The sequence below is a fragment of the Magnolia sinica genome, chromosome 15 (assembly GCF_029962835.1).
Source record: "Magnolia sinica isolate HGM2019 chromosome 15, MsV1, whole genome shotgun sequence".
Lineage (NCBI taxonomy): Eukaryota > Viridiplantae > Streptophyta > Magnoliopsida > Magnoliales > Magnoliaceae > Magnolia > Magnolia sinica.
In genome coordinates, this window is record NC_080587.1 from 49,423,296 (window position 1) to 49,440,623 (window position 17,328).

The window sequence follows — 17,328 nt, forward strand, 5'->3', positions numbered from 1 at the left end:
AAAACAAATGTATGGCTTTGAAAAAACTTGGCTAAAGTTTTCTAATCCATCCACCTATTTCCAATTATAGTTTTGTAGATAAAAGAGTAAACGAAGAAGAGAAGAAAGAAAGAATAGAGAAGAAAGTTGGGAGAAGAAAGAAAGAGAGTTTTACATTGGACGTCCATAAAAAGTAAAAAATGACCAAACTACCCTTGATAACAACAGAAAATATACCAAAATGCCCCAAACCCTTTTATACAACTAATAACTTAAGAGAATGACTAAAAACAGAGGCTAACACAAGCTAGGTGGGATGTACACTGTATGGTCCACCTCCACATCCGTTAACAATAACATTGGGGCTCACATGCTGATGGGACCAAACTTTATTTTGGGGAAAACATATACAAGGTCAGTCGGACCAACCTGATGGATGGTTAGATCTCATACATATGTTATGCTAGCAAATGAGTGGAGTTTACATGAGCTTTATTGCACACACATGTGTGCTTAGCAAAGCTCACTTTAAATTGTTTTGCAACCCATTTCCATGGTCAGTGTAGTTTGAGTAAGTCATTGGCGGTGGATATCAAGAACTGGGGTTATATTTCCTTGATCCTCAGATCACATCCCATGTTACCAGTTTTTTGAGTATAAGGAAGAACTCCACCAGAGGCAGTGTCAATTTGGTCACCCTTCTATTTGTGTTCTTCAAATGCTTTTACCTTTTTTCTAATTGTAGTTCATTGTTATGTGAAACCTGTGAGCTTTCAAAGCATCACAGGCGTGCTTTGTCAAGTAATACAGATGTTCTCTTTTCTCTCATGTTCACTCTGAAGTATGGAATGCTCATTTCTTGTATTCTGCTGTATTTCATTACTTCGTGTCCTTTATTAATGAGGCATCATGGATGACTTGAGTATTTCTCATGAGAAAAACATGAAATCTTTCATAATTTTCAGACCTTTCATAGATGTGTATTCAATCACGTTCAAACCCCTATCCAAACTCTACAATGTGATAATTGGGGGGAGGCGGAATATCTATCTGCAAAATTTTAGACCTATCTTGAGATCATGGAATTGAACGGCAGAAAACACGGTCTCCTATACCTCAATAGAATGGGATAGCAGAATGAGAAATTTGTCACGACCTTGAGGTGGCATGTGCACTTCTTATAGAAATAAATCCCAAAATCCTTTTCATTTCATGCAGTCCTTACCGCATGTTATCCAAACAATCAACTTCCAACTACTGTTGTCATATGTGATCGCATATGTGCATATGCATGAGGAGATCACATATGCTATGGTGGCATATGCAATCAGCATGCATATGCAGATTATTCTTTTTACCAAAATGTGCAGATCAAATCACAATCTAATAATTATAATAAGAACAAGATATCTTTCTCGATCAATCTCTTTGCCCCTCATTCTTCGAGGAACAGAAAGATCCTTTTCGAGTTTGAATCTGAAGAACCCAACTCGGTATTGTTAAAAGAGAGGAAGCAGAACCAAGTCAAGATGATACATACAGATCTACCCCTTCTTGCGCCAAAGATTTTACCATTTCCGAAGGATTGCATATGCTTTTTATTTGAGAATATGTGATCGGATACAGCACATGCAATCACATATTCGCCAACAGTCAGAAATTCGACCGTTGGCACTTCTTTTTTTTTTTTGCAAAATTTTCACTTTTTGCCTATAAAAAGGCACTCAAATCCCCCCAATCTGCAACATTGAATCATTCCAAACTCTCTCTTACTCTCTTTTACTCCTTAATCCTTATAATCTATCTCTTACATTCCAACTTCCAAGCCTAAATCCTAATCCCAAATCCTACAAAGATCAATCAAGAATAGATTGAAGAAGCACTCTCATTCTACATTCCTCTCTCTCTCTCTCTCTCTCTCTCTCTCTCTCTCTCTCTCTCTACATTCATACTACATTCTATTTCTCTTCATTCATAAATCATAATTATTCATTCTATTTCTCTTACATTACATTCTTTCTCTACATTCACTCTCTTCAAGACAATCATTCTCTAGATTCTAAAATCTACATATATTTTTCATTCCACATTTCTCTCTATTTCCCTTACATAGTACTTGGTATTTAGTAGTAGTTAGTGCTTGGTATTTAGTAATTACATTCTATTTCTCTAATCTCAAAAATCTACATTCATACATTTTATTTCTCTTCATTCATTCATTCTATTTATCTACATACATTCTACATTTCTCTGTCTTACATATAACATTCTATTTCTCCAATCTCTCATTCTCTCTCTCTTACATTCCTTCTTTACATTCATTCATTCATTCTCTCTTCAAGACAATCATTTTCTACATACATTCTACAATTTTCTCCCTCACTTACATTCTTGTTCAGTGTCAGCTATAAGCTACAAGCAGTGTTTTAAATACGGTAGCGTGTTGTGTAGCATTCAACCCTCCGTAGCGTGTATATGTGTGCTACACAATACTTCTATTTTTTAATTTTTTTTAAAAATATATATATGATAAATAGTAAGAAAATAGAAAAATATATAAATGTCACATTCTTCAAAATAAAAATCCCATAGTTAAGAGCATCAAGTACAATACAAATGTCACATTCCTCGGAAATCAATATCTTAAATTCTCAATTGATAGTCTCCAGACTCTAGTGTCTCAAGATCATCTACATCTAATAGATCATCGTCATCGTCATCATCCTCATTCACTTGGTCACCAGGTCTAGGCCTTTCATCATCAGCATCTACATCTGCTTGTACATCATCCACACCATGAACAATCATTCCTATATCTCCTTCCTCTCTTATAGGAGTAAGAAATCTTCCCATGGGACCACCTACACATTAAACAAGAGAGAGAGAGAGAGAGAGAGAGAGATTCATTGGTCTTTTACTTTCTTTGTTAAAAATGTTCATGTAACTTAGTCTATAACTATAAACACTTACTTAAATTAGTTGCCTTCCTTTTGTTTGAGGAAGGTGAGGGGCAAACTCCTTCAAAAATATTAGATGTTAATGGCGCATTGCTATCAATTGGATCATCAAACTTCGGAATAGTTGTAATGGCACTAATATCAAAGGCCATATTTTGATCTTCGAGCCATGATGGATCAATTGGGAGAACAGGGTCTTCTTTCTCAGCAATCCATTCATCACCTGATTCAATGTGGTCCACCAATATTGGATCCATTGCCGCCTTTCTCTTCATGCTTCTTTCTCTTAGTTTCATATTTATACATCACATATACTAGAGAGTTGAGCTTTTGTTGCTCTAGCCGTGGATCTGATCATATGATAATCTATGTTAGTCAATTATCAAACACTTGCTAATCTACTAAATAAAAATTAGCCAATTTAGAATATTGAATGGTACAAAAGTCACCTGCTCGAAAGTACTCCAATTTCTCTCATAGCTAGAAGCACTGCATGTGAGGCTTAAAACTCATATTGCAAACTTTGTAAGTTGTGGAGTTCTATCTTCAAAGCGTTCCCACCAATCAGCTACACAAATTAGCTATAATTTATAAATTAATGAAATACTTTCACCAATTATAAAAATATTGTAAGTGTTATAGTTTATAGCCCTGTTTGTTGTCAAATTTGTGGTGCCAAAGACACTGTTATGAAGCTTGCATCTGTGAAGAACAATGCTCTACTCAAGATCAACTTAGGTTGACAAGCACTGTTCACAAGTCAAGAATCTCAAGAAGCTTTCAAGTTCAACCTCAAGATCTCAAGAAGCTTTCAAGTTCAATCTCAAGATCTTAAAAAGCTCTCAAGTTCAAACGACATCAAGACTTCAAGCTCCATGACTTTCAAAGGTCACTCGTCTCTAAAGTTTCAATGTCCTTCACTATTGAGGTATGACTGACCTTAGGTTGACCTTTAGAGTAGGCCATTTTGGATACATAATTCATATGTTTTATATAAGTGAGTTTGGTCTTTTCTAAGACTAGTCCTGGACTTTGTTCAACTAGTCCTAGCACTGCTTCAACTTGTCTAAACATTTCCTCGATCAGTCGTAAGTTTGTTACAGAAATCGGAAATTTTCTGTTAGGCTTCGACTAGTCCTGGGGACTGTTCGACCAGTCGTAGGAATAGTGTCGACTGCATCTTCGACCAGTCGTAGACCTATGACTCAAAGAACAGCATTGAAATTCGACCACCTACAACCAGTCGAAGGGATCCTACGACCAGTCGAAGGAAACCCACGACCAGTCGTGAATCGCGTGGATTCACTTAAAATTTGGGGGAAATCATCCTCTTCTTCATTTCAACTTCACTCTCCAACGAGCCGACACACGACTAGTCGAACCCATTTTCCAAAATCTTCAAGGTTAGTGCTCCATTTGCATTTTGCTTGTAGATTTGTGTCTAGATTGCTTCTATTTCTCTCTTGGAGTTGTCTATTTCGAATTTAGTTGAGATCTGGGGTTTTTCTTTTGAAAAATCTGATTTGAGAAAACCCTTTTTTCAATCCTTTGCAACTCTTTATATTCTTGAAATCCTTGTTGCATATGGCTTCTAGAGGAAGAAAATCAACGTCCCGTGATCCGTCTTCTTCTTCCAGATTGGCCCCTATCACTAAGCATCATCTTAGGGCTCCTGAGGATGATCCATCCTATGTTCGGGACATCAGATTGCGTAATGTTATTGTTGAGCATCCAGTTGATATTAATCATGTTGCTCCTTTTGATATTTTTCCTATGCTCCAATCTGTAGGTTGAAATAACTTATTGCTTTGGGGTAGGCCAGCATACCGGTCCATTGCCCAATCCATATTTGCATGCATATGTGCTTTCTCACTGGAAAATTTAACTTTTTCTATCTCAACAAGAGAAGGGCCATTTGAAGTTGATCGTTATTTGATTTCAGCCCTTATGGATATTCCAGTGAATGATGAGGGTATTCCCATCCATACTTTATCTGATAAACCCTATGTCGCTGAAAAACGTATGCTGACTAAGGACTTATGCAATTTGGATGTACAATGGATGCATAAAGGGAATGCGCTTCCTTCAAAATATCTATTACCCAAATACAGAGTTCTACACAAAATCTTTGTGTCTAATTTGTATCCTCGGTCGAGTAATTATATTTCCTATCTTTTATCATTCATAATTTAATTCAGTCTTCTGAGAGACAATTCGGTGCTCCATATAAGCTAAGTGTGCATATTTAATATTCTCTTTCTTTAGCTTTCTTAATTGATTTTGTTTCTTGTATTCCAATCTAATCTGAAAAGAGGAATTGTTGTTTTCCTTTTTCTGGAATCAAAATCAATTAGAGCTAGCCCTTTTGTTTTAATTTAAAATCTATTAGAACCTAGAACCATTATAAAGTGAGTATTGGACATTGAACTTTAACATTCAAATCTCTACTCCGACTTGGTTCTTCTGGGCTGCTACAACGAAGGAGAAAATCAAGTATTTTACAATTTGTGTAATTTACATTGTTTGGTTTTATTTGAGGTTAAGCCAGAAAAATCTCAAAGTTGTTGGTTATCTGAGGAGAGCCAGAAAACTCTAAAGTGAGGGTTTTTGAATTGTGTAAGCCCTTTGAAAAAGACACAATTGTGAAGGTTTTGGGTGAACCTGTGAAAACCTATTTGATAGTGAACGCTAATATCCCTTGTGTGAGGATATTAGGAGTGAAGTAGCATTCTGTGTGGCTGTTGTTTAAAAGTTGGTGAACACACAGGCGAACCACTATAATTCTTTGTGTTGTGGATGTGTGATTTATATTTCCTATCTTTTATCATTCAGAATTGTGGAATGTATGTGTGGATGTGAATGTTGTAAATTTTACATTACAAGCACAGTGGGGAATGTTGTAATAATTTAGATTTACATTTCAGCATTATATTTTTGCTATCTCTTTATTACTTTGAGCTTCAGTTTCTCTATTTGTTCTAGTAAGGTTGCCCTGCCATTTTTATGGTGCATGGTTGTCCTTAGAACAATCAATATTTTGAGCTAGCATTCAGCAGTGTGAATTGATTTATTTATTCAGTTCTATCTTTCTATATTTCCGCTGTATTTTTCTTAAAATTTGGCATAGTCCTATTCACCCCCCCTCTAGGACATATAGCTTGGCCATTTCAAATATAATTTACATAAAAATGAAAATATCAAAATATAAAATTATATATTACCTGGGGAACGCTTTGTCATGGTTTCAAGTGCAAGGCGAGAGCCAAAATCCCCTCTTCTCTTCTTATATTCATCCAACTGAATATCAGCATCAGCATGCTCTTCATGGGGGATCATCCTATCCATGCACGCTAACAACCCCCTTTTTATCTTAGGGTGTGTAGAGAACTTATCTGAGTACCATATTTGAGGATTCAAATAGTACCCGACTGCATGTAGAGGACGATGAAGCTGAGGAGTCCATCTTTCATCTACTTTGTTCCAAATTGGAACATATCTCTTTTTTACATTATTGCAATTAAATGCAATTTTCTCCTTTGCTGAGTCCATCAATTCATAAATGAACCCCATTGCCCCCATTGCTGGCCTCTCTTCCAAATCTACTTCTCTTAAAACGCTTACCAAAGGCATGGTCATCTTAACACATAAGGCAACATTCGGCCAAAACTTCTGATCAAACATTATAATAGCCCGTACCTTTATTCCTTCAGGTTTTTTATCCCAAGAACATGAGCATCATTGTTCCAATGTTAACATGGCTATACGACCATTCTTTTGCTTGTAAATACTTCGGAGGGTGAGGTACGATGTTGCAAAGCATGTCACTGTCGGCCGTAGAAGCTCATTATTATTCGTGAAGCTTCTCATCATGCTTAATACAATTTCGTGCCCATAAATAAACTTAGTCATTATCCTTGCATTTTCAAGCATTTCATAATACATTTTCTTTTTTCCAATATCCTCCAACATTAGATCTATGCAGTGTGTAGCACACGGAGTCCAATATATCATTTTCCTCCTATCCATTAACTTCTTCCCAGCACTCGCATAGCTTGAACGGTTATCCGTGATAACCCGGACCACATTTCCTTCCACAATTTCATCGAGATATTTAAATAACAAATTTCCATCTTTTATTGAATCTGCAGCATCAATAGACTTGTAAAACATTGTTCCGATCGGAGAATTAATTAAAAAGTTAATGATGCTTCTATTCTTTCCATCCGTCCAACCATTAAACATAACTGAACATCCATAAGTTTTCCAGGAATCTTTGTATGCTTTCATTAAACTATCAATATTAGCAACCTCCTCTTATAGTATCCATGTTCTCATCTCATGCATGGATGGTGGCTTCAATCCCAGTCCAAACTTTCCAATAGCCTCATACAATGCTGAAAAATACGAGCTATTACACAGGTTGAACGACAAAGCATTCCCAAAAAAAATCTTCCAATCACCCTGCATACTTCTTTTCTTTCTTCCTTCTTCCACCTTGAATTCAATGTGAATTGACGTTGCTCACTGCTAACAAATTGATCCATAGGACCCCTTGCTCTTGCCATTGGTTGATTACCAGAAGATCCACTACCAAGTTGGCTGCCAATGAAAGCATCATTACCCACACTAGCGCTATCACTTGCAAAACCAAAAAGATATGTCGATCTCCCTCCCGATATCTCGAAACACCTCATTTCTTCTTCTTTTTTCGTCATGATATTCCTTTCTACACTCCTCCTTGGCTTCTTCCGTCACTTTTGGGCACGGCTTTAACCCATAGTGGGTTTCGGCCAAATGATTCTTTAGGCGAGTCACGCCTCCTGTACACCTTTGACCACAAAATTTGCATTGCACATAATTTTTATGAGATTGTCCAAGTGGATTATCAGCCACGTATTTCCATGCAAATTTATCTCTCTTTTTCTTCAAACATTCTTCTCTTAAGTTCACTACTTAACCAAAAAAAAAAAAAAAACACACCACAAACAAACCAATGAATCACAAAGATCAACATTAACTTATGAAAAAACCATCATGTCAGTGGGCCATGCCATACACACATCACAGTAGACCCCACGCATCTGGGCCATGCCATACACACACCACGATGGACCCCACGGCATGTGGGCCATGGCATAAAACACCACAGAGGACCCCACACATGTGGGTCATGGCATAGAACACCATAGTGGACCCCACACGTGTCCCACGTGATGGTTGGATGGGTCAAATCCATGCCATACACACCATAGCTCCCATACATGAGAACCAACCTCTTAAAAAGAAAAAAAAAATGAAAAAATAACCACAACTTTTCAACATTAAAAAAAAAAAAAAAAAAAAAAAACCTCATTAGCAATGATTAAAGGGTCAAAATATACCTTAAATAGAGATTTAATCAACTGAAAATGCATTTTGGGGAGCTACATGTTCGCACGGCTGCGAAAAGAGGAAACGTGATTTCTCCCTTATTTGAGCTTCAATGCTCCTAAAAATCCAACAAGAAGATGCTCTTGTAGGTCCGATTGAACGCCAAAAATCAGATCTGAGATAGGGCTGCTCGAAAGCTTGGAATCAAACCTTCAAAATGGCAGCAACTGTGGCTGCTGCGGCACTACGATAGGGCTGCTCGAAAGCCCCATTTCGATGGTTTTGAGTTTTTTTTTTCTTTTTTTTTTTTTAAAAAAAAACTGTTATAATACAAGTCTCCCACCATCTACTCAAAAGGAAAAAGTCCCAACCACCACCATTTTAAAACAACTTTTTAAGTAATAGAACTTTTATTTTAAAAATCTTACGATAGTCCTGAGGTGTACGCTACAAGCTACCTATGTGTAGCATACGCTACTGCAGATACACGCTATTTCATATGCCACATAGCGTTTTTTGTACGCTATGCTACGTAGTGTACGCTACAGCGCTATTCAATACACTGGCTACAAGTTACAACTACAAGATTCAAAAATCAACAATCTACAAGTGTTGGCTTAAAGAAACAATAGCAAGACTCAAGACTCAAGAAAGTCTCAAGACAAGAATTTAGATTCAAACTTGTATACTAGTGTAAATCTCTCTCTCTCTCTCTCTCTCTCTCTCTCTCTCTCTCTCCGCTGCAAGTATAAGTGTAACTCCCTCTCTCTTTTTTTTCTTTCTTCTACAACTACAAGTGCATAACTCTCTCTCTCTAGCCTACAACTATAAGTGTGCAACTCTCTCCCTTTCGTTCATTCTCTAATCTTTACAACTTACAACAAATGTACAACTAACAAGAAGAAAGCACAATGTCTTCTTCTTCCTAGTCTTCTTCTTTGAAACACAAGTCAAATGACCCAAGTTGGAAGTACGTGCATTATCATAGTGCTACCAAGAAGACTCACATAGTGTGTGACTTATGTGGCTTTGTGAGTTCCAATGGCATTACATGGCACAAGCAACACCTTGTACAGACATCAGGATCAAATGCAAGAGCATGTACCAATATTACTCCAGAAATTCAAAGGAAAATCATAGAGTACATAAATGAACAAACAAGAAAGAAACACAATAGTGTCATACTTTGAGAGAAATTTATGGAACAAGATGTTAGTGCCTCAGTTTTGTCAATGACATGAGTTAGGGTGTCTTGAGTCAGTTGAGCGTCCATAGGAAGACTTTGAAGACCAGAGACTTGAAGACTTGAAGCATCAAAGCCGAAGATAATAAGTAAAACATAAGGTGCCTTAGTAACCCTAGCCCTAGACCCCTTTAGATAAAAAAACAACCTACCCTAGATGACTTGTTCTATGTAGGAAAACCCTTAGTCATCAGGTTTGTAGCAGCTAGCTAATGTGCAAAGTGCATAGACAAAATGAATATCAAAATGCACAAGTTGGATCGATCCTTGATCAATCGAGCAAATCATCGATTGTTCTCAATCGATCGAAGTCCCTTCGCTCGATAGATCTAAGGTGCGTGAAAACGTCCAGCGAGCTTTCTATCTGAAAATCAAATTAAGTCCAATTGATAGAAGTATCTCTTGATTGATCAAAGGTAGCTGTTATAGATTCGTTGGAGGCTTTTTTCTATAAATTTAGCAATTGGATCTTTGTAAAAATGATGGATTTTGATGTTTTAGAGACCCTAGTATATCCCAAGCTCTATCATACCTCCTATGATCTATCCCGAAGAGATTTATGTTATCTTCTTAGTGATCCTTCACTCTAATGAGCATTCCAAAGATATATTACAAGAAGAACATGATCTCAAGCCTTCTCTAGAGTGTAGACATTAATATTATAGGTAAATCCTAATGTCTATAAACCTCTAGAGGGTGAATCACTACTAGGAACCAATTAAAACCATTGGTTGTAGAAGATTCAACCCAACTCCTATTACCTTGGCATCTCATAAGAAAATCGTTGTCGGTAGCCAATTCAAGGAAGCGGAAGAAGATCGACTTAAAATATCGAGGGAACACAAGATAAGCGAATTCAAGAAGTGAAGATGCATGTCAAGCAAGGGGCATCAACGGGGCTCAATCCGACAAGTAAAGCTGTCAATTTAGAGTCCATATACTCTTTCCTTGTGTAGGATTGAGTATAGAGTTTGTGACCCAAACTCGATCAAGTCCTGTGCAGGCCTCCGACGGGAGTACGTGTGTAAGTCCTTATGTAGGCCTCCAACGGAAGTATGTTTATTAAGTCCTTGTGTAGGCCTCCGACAGAAGTATACATTTGTAAGACCTTGTGTAGGCCTCCAGTGGGAGTGTGCGGTTATAAAAGTTAAGTGTGAACCTATTGAAAATTCCTATGATAGTGAAATCCGATACACTCTAGGAGAATGCGTCTGCTAGGAGTGGAGTAGGCTAATAGTCAAACCACTATATATCCTTGTGTTTACGATTGTGATTTGTGCACATTTCTATTCATGCTTACGAGTTTAATTGGTCGAGTTATATGAATGCTTGAATGGATTGTATGTTAGGCACAGTGTTTTCAGAATCGTACGATTCACGATACGAATCATACGATTCGTATCGTATCGTATGTCTATACAATTCAAATCGTACGGACGAATCGTATGATTCGTATCGTATCATATGATTCAATCGTGAATCGTAATCGGCCCCCAAAACCGGTGGAGTCCGATGAAAACTCCATTTTTTTTTATTTGTATTTTTTTAAAACATATTTAGGCCCCACCATTAGAAAATCATATCCTTACCAATTTTTGTGAGATTTTGGAGACTTTTGAAGCTTGTGGGACATAGGAAACCTAGAGAAAGAAATCAACATATCTTTTTCGTCGCTCAATAGAACCGAACGTCACTTGTTGCATTCGATTTCTAAATTGAAATAGGTAAGAATACATGTAAAATATTCATTTATTTCTTTCTATTTCATTTCTTTCATACATTGGTGAAAATATAGTTTTTTAGAAAATAAAAATAGAATATTTCAATTTTTTTCATTTTTTTCAGTTTTTTACATTTCTTTTTTAGGGCTTTTCTATTTAAAAGTTATTTATGCCCCCACATACATTATAATATCACTTCTTTTCTTTCTTTGGAGACAAAGTGGTGAGATTTGGTGTTTATATGGGGCCTAAATAGATTTTTGGGGGCCTAGCCTAAATTGTTTTTTTTTTTTTTCTTAATATGCATGTAAGCTTGGCTTGTTACTTGTGTGTTGCCGACTTGCCATGTCGGTTCGTTTTGAGCATTGAAGATGGGAAAGAAATCAAAGACGAAGAAAATGATCTTACATGGGAGTATTGTTCAAAGATGGACAAGAACAATAATCTCCACCTAAGATGCAATTTTTCTGAGAAGGCATATTGGGGTGGTGTGTTTCGAATGAAACACCAACTAGCCTGAACGAAGAAGAATGTTGCAACATGTCTGGTAAGTAGGGGATGAGTAGTAGAAAAATTCAAAAAATTATTGGATAGTAATGTTAGCGGGAAGAAGCAACAAGAAGATATTTTTTATAACGTTGGAAGGGTTCCTATAACTAATTATGTCAATGAGATGGATGGTGGGAAAAGAAAGAGAATAAGAGATGATTTTATGGAAATGAGTGGGCCATAAGAAAAACAACAAGCCACTCTAAACAAAATCTAAAAGAAGGGAAATAGAGATAGTGTCTATCTATTTTGCGTTTACTATACGCAAATGCCCTACCATTCAACCTTGTAAAGAGCCCATTCTTCGCACCAGTGTGGAAGAGGGTGCTGCATTTGGGCCAGGATTGAAGCTTCCCTTGTATCATGAAGTGAGGAATAAATTTTTTGAAGATGGAGGTTGAGTTGATATAGAAATCTATTTATGTATAAAGGAGGGAATGGGAGGAGATTGAATGCACGATTATGTCGGATGGGTGGACTGATGGAGTGAATCGGTCAATTACAGTTTTTTTGTTAATAGTCCAAGTGGTACAGTATTTTTAAGATTTGCTGATATGTCCGATATTTCAAAAAATGCCGACAATTTGTTAGGGTTGCTCAAGTCAGTGATTGATGAAGTGGGTGAAGAGAACGTTGTACAGGTAGTTACAGATAGTGTTTAAATTGTCAACAATATTATCGAAATATCGCCAATAATATCGGTGTCGCTGCACTAGCGAAAACCAAAACCCCAAATTTTCGTTGCTCTACGGAATATTGATGAAATATCGGCGAAATTTTCGATATTGTCAATAATTTGGATTCTCGCCGAGAATATCGACTATATCCCTGCATAAATACGTAGAAATTAGAAAAAAGTTTACAAAAAGAAAAAAAACTTTGATTTCGGTAATACCTGGTTATCGGAAATCGGAAGAAGTGAATCTGACGAATCCCTCAATCAAAAATTCCCCTTTCTGAGATGGGAAAGTTTTCAGTGCAAATGAAATCCCCCTTTCGAAAATCCCCCTTTCTTCAGCAAAATTCCCTCCCTACAAATGATTTTTTTAACCTTCAAAGGGTGGAAGCCGATTGCGTACTGATATACTCGATACGCTTTATCGCTTTATCGTACCGAGTAAACTCTCTTGGACCCACCTTGAATGTATGTGATTTATCCACATCGTCCATCCTTTTTTCCAACTCATTATAGGGTCTAAACCCAAAATCGAAGCATATCCAAAGCTCCAGTGGACCACACCACAGGAAACAGCGAGAATAATGATTTCCATTGTTGAAACCTTCCCAGGGCCCACAGTGATGTTTATTTTTCATCAAACCTTTTCATAAGGATACAAAGGCAAGGATGAACGGATAACACAAATATCAGCTTGATTCAAAATTTCTATGGCCCCGAGGAAGTTTCAATGGTAGGCGTTCAATTCACAATGTTTCCTATGGTGTGGTCCACATAAACTTCTGATGTGGTTAATTCTTGGCTTGTTTCCATAAAATTTCCTTCTAAAAAGGATGGACGGTTTGGATAACACATCCAAATCATGTTGGGCCCCACAGAATTTACAAAGTACGCTCTCATATGCTCAATACGCAATCCGTTTATTAAGGGAAGTGGATTAGGTGTTACGCGGGTAATACTTTAGTGGGTGTTACCTTAATGTGCAGGGCCCACCTTGATGCATTTTTTGTATATCCACCCTCTACATTAGTTTTTACCAATCATTTTATGAACTGATGCAAAATCTTAAGTAGATCGAAATCTGAAAGCCCCTAAGAAGTTTTCAATGGTAGACGTTCAGTCCTCATTGCTTTTTGTGGTACGGTCCACTGAGGTTCGAATTTTACTCATTTTTTTGCCAATGCCCTAAAATGATCTTGTGAAATGAATGGACGGTGTGGATATAACACACACATCATGGTGGGGCCAACAGAACTTGGTGACATCAACCCACTAAGGAGGTCGGTGGTGTGGCACACACGTTATCCGCATCCGGAACAAGCAATGTGGGTGGGACCCTTATCATAGGGCTCACCTCTATGCATTCATTGTATATCCATGCTGTCCATCTGTTTTTTTGGATTAAATTAGGGCATGGTCCAAAAAATGAAGCAAATATAATTTTCATGTAGACCACACCATAGGAAACAGTGGTTATTGGACATTAAAAACATTCTGTGGACCTCAGAAGTTTTGAATCGAACAGATATTTGTTTTTCTTTCATCCAGGTCTGTTTGGCCTTATCAATAGGTTGGATAATCAAAAAACATTACGGTGGAGCCTAGGAAGTTTTTAATGGTGAACGTTCAATGACTGTTTGTTGTGGTATGGTCCACCTAAAATTGCTTCTTCATTTATTGGACCACACTCTAAGTTAGGCTGGAAAAGCAGATGAACGGCATGGATATACAATGCATGCATTAAGGTGGACCCTACGGTCAGCGTCCCACTCACATTGTTGTTCTGGGGTTGCACCCAAGCAGCGCTCCTAGTTTTGAGGGATCCTGGGCGCAGCTTTAATGGGTCCCTATCCACTGAGGTGGGTGGAATCCCTAACCATGGGGCCCATTGTGATGCATGTGCCTTACATCCACTCCGTCTATTTGTTTTGAAAACTCATTTTAGGGCATGCTCCAAAAAAACAAGCAGATCTTAATAGCAGGTGGACCATAAAATGGGAAACAGTGGTAATCAACCAATAAAATTTCTCAAGGGCCATGAAAGTTTTGGATTATGCTAATATTTGTATGGTCTCTTCATCCATGTCTTTGTGACTATATCAATAGATTGGATGGCAAATAAACATTCTGGCGGACCCCATGATGTTTTCAATGGTGGAGATTCAATCACAACAGTTTGTTTCATGTGGTATGGTCCACTCAAGATTTAGATCTTGTTCATTTTTCTGATCATGCCTTAAAAGGAGCTGTCATATTTGATGGACGGTGTGGATATAAGGCACATACATTTAATAGTGGATGTTGGGTGTGGGAATCCGTTCATATTTGATGGACAACTTGAACACTATGGTGTGCGTTTGGCAAATTTACCGTAGATATTACTGATGATGTGTATATAAGGCACATACATCACAGCTGCCAAGAAGCAACTAATTAGAAACTGATGATCACAGTAGGCCCTATGATTATGTAATGTAATTTTTTTGTATTTTTTTTTTCTAAATATACAAATATATGTATTTAGGCTTGTCATGAAGTTTCAGTGAAAAATTCCACCATTTTCCTCATGTTATTCCCTTTTTTTTCTGAATTTTCAGTTATCGGGGATAACGATATTATATCTTTATCTCTGGCCAGCAAAACTTGTAGCGACACCGACAACTCGAACACTAGTTACAGATAGCGCATCTGCCTATGTGAAGGCGGGTCAGATGTTAATAGAGAAGAAGACATTGTGATGCAGGACAATTAACCACTTGCTCTAAAAGCTCGAACTGTTAGAGCATGGCGAATCAATCCCTTTATATCATAGCCTAGGCCCCACATCTCATGGGTTAGGACCCCGGCCGAACCCCCCCCCCCCCCCAAGTGGACATCTCATGGGTACCGCCTCACATGAGCCACCCGCCACACGGGCTGCCCACCCTAAGTGTGCCCCTGCATACCACAGGCAACCCCACTCGTATCCGGTGTGAAAATGCCCCTGCATTACATTGTTTTGGTCTCATGTGCTGGTCTCATGTGCAGCCCATTGCATAGACCTAATGCTCGCAAAAATTGGAAAGTTGCAAGTTCATCCAGAGACCGTGGCAAAAGCAAGGGGCCACAACGGTCTATATTTACAAACATTGTTGGGTCTTAAATTTGAAGAGGAAGCATGCAATAAGGGAGTTGACTCAACCGGCCATAACATGGTTTGCTACGTGTTACTTAACTTTAAAAAGCATTCATAAAAATAGAATTGGCCTCGAGTCAATGTTTACCTGTAAATAATGGGAATGTGACAACTTCTCTAACATCATTGTGTTTGCAATTGCTTATATGGATGCATGTTTATTCTTGCTTATGATTGAATGTGTTTAATTTATATGGATACATGATTGAATGTATGTTAGGCACTTAAATTGTAGCACACATAATGTATATTTCATATCTCTTCTCATAGACTAGTAGCTCATTTAGTTAGAGTCATTTGTAGTCTATGTGCTTGGACCCACTTGGCTTGGAAGCTTAGGTGTTAATTATTTTTAATTGGCAAATATTTTTAAGTGGTCCTGTTCCTCCCCCCGCCCCCCAGGACTTGGCTAGGCTCCACTAAGCTTTCGCGTGCCATGGTAGACAATCCACACAATTTCAATTAGTATTAAAGTAGGTTGCTCTTTAAGGACTTCACCATCTACAATACGATCCGTCAGGAGCTTTAGAATTAGGTATATACATGAGGGGAGTGTCATTACACGACCACCTTATTTTGATGGGTCTAACTACGTCTATTGAAAGGCTAGGATAAGGGTATTCTTGAGATCCCTTGACCCTGTGATTTGGGCTATTGTGGTTGATGGTAAAAGCATTAACACTCCCAAATATAAATTCAATTGGAGTGTCGATAAGTGAGCTAGGTATGCCTATGATGCCAAAGCTCTCAATGCGATTTATTGTGTGGTTTCCCTCGATGAATTTAAATGCATTTGCACATATGAAACGAGAAAAAAAGCGTGGCAAATCTTAAAAACCAACCACGAGGGAACTAGCACGATAAAACATTTCGAACTTCAGCTCTTGACCACACAATTCAAAAATATTAAAATGGAAGAGTCTGAAACTTTTATAGAGTTCTATAGTAAATTGAACGATATTTACAACACCGTGTAGGGTTTAGGAGAAAGAATTCCAAAGGGACATATATGTAAGAAAATACTTAGATCCCTACCAGATAGATTCACCTCCAAAGTAACCTCAATAGAGGAGTGTAAAGACATATATAGGATAAAAGTAGAACTCGTAGGTTCCCTACGTACATTTGAATTACACTTGAGAGAAACTCTCTCTAAAAAGAAACACACTGCCTTGAAAACTTCACATGGCACAAGAATAGGAAAATAGAATCTAACGATGATAGTGACATTGAGGAAGATGAGGATAAAGATATGGCAAGAAAAGTCTAAAAAATCCTCAAGATTAGTAGAGAGGACTGTGACAAGAAGGGTAAAACGGTTGAACTTGTGCCTATAGGTAAGTTTTCCAAGAAACTAAGATGATGTAAGATAATGGAAACTACCCTAGGATGCAAGATGAGAAATCAATTTACACATTAATTTCAGCGATCAACTTGTAAAATCAAACATAGTCACATAATAGATTCGAAAATTCATATTTATAACATGAAAGTCCTATGTTATCACATATGCAGTGTACAAAAATATAAAATAATTCAAAAGTGGCCCACTTGAAAGTAGGGACTTCCAATCTAGCGTGGGTAGTGCAATAACCATGTTCATAGACAATGATGTAAGCAAAATTCTGGTTCCGGGAAACTTTCATTAAAAAAAAAAA

The 17,328-nt window shown here is 37.6% G+C and overlaps 2 protein-coding genes across 5 annotated transcripts in view; both read right to left on the reverse strand.

The window, feature by feature from the left end:
• LOC131228243 (uncharacterized) overlaps positions 1 to 17,328 on the reverse strand; it is a 50,578-nt gene that overhangs the window by 7,355 nt on the left and 25,895 nt on the right. The gene's annotated exons all lie outside the window — the stretch shown is intronic.
• Positions 2,548 to 3,228, reverse strand: LOC131228244 (uncharacterized). The gene is made up of 2 exons (XM_058224139.1): positions 2,950 to 3,228; positions 2,548 to 2,840 (listed from the first exon to the last, which is right to left on the reverse strand). Exons 1-2 carry the CDS (start codon positions 3,209 to 3,211, stop codon positions 2,623 to 2,625), a joined length of 480 nt encoding a protein of 159 aa, XP_058080122.1. The 5' UTR covers positions 3,212 to 3,228; the 3' UTR covers positions 2,548 to 2,622.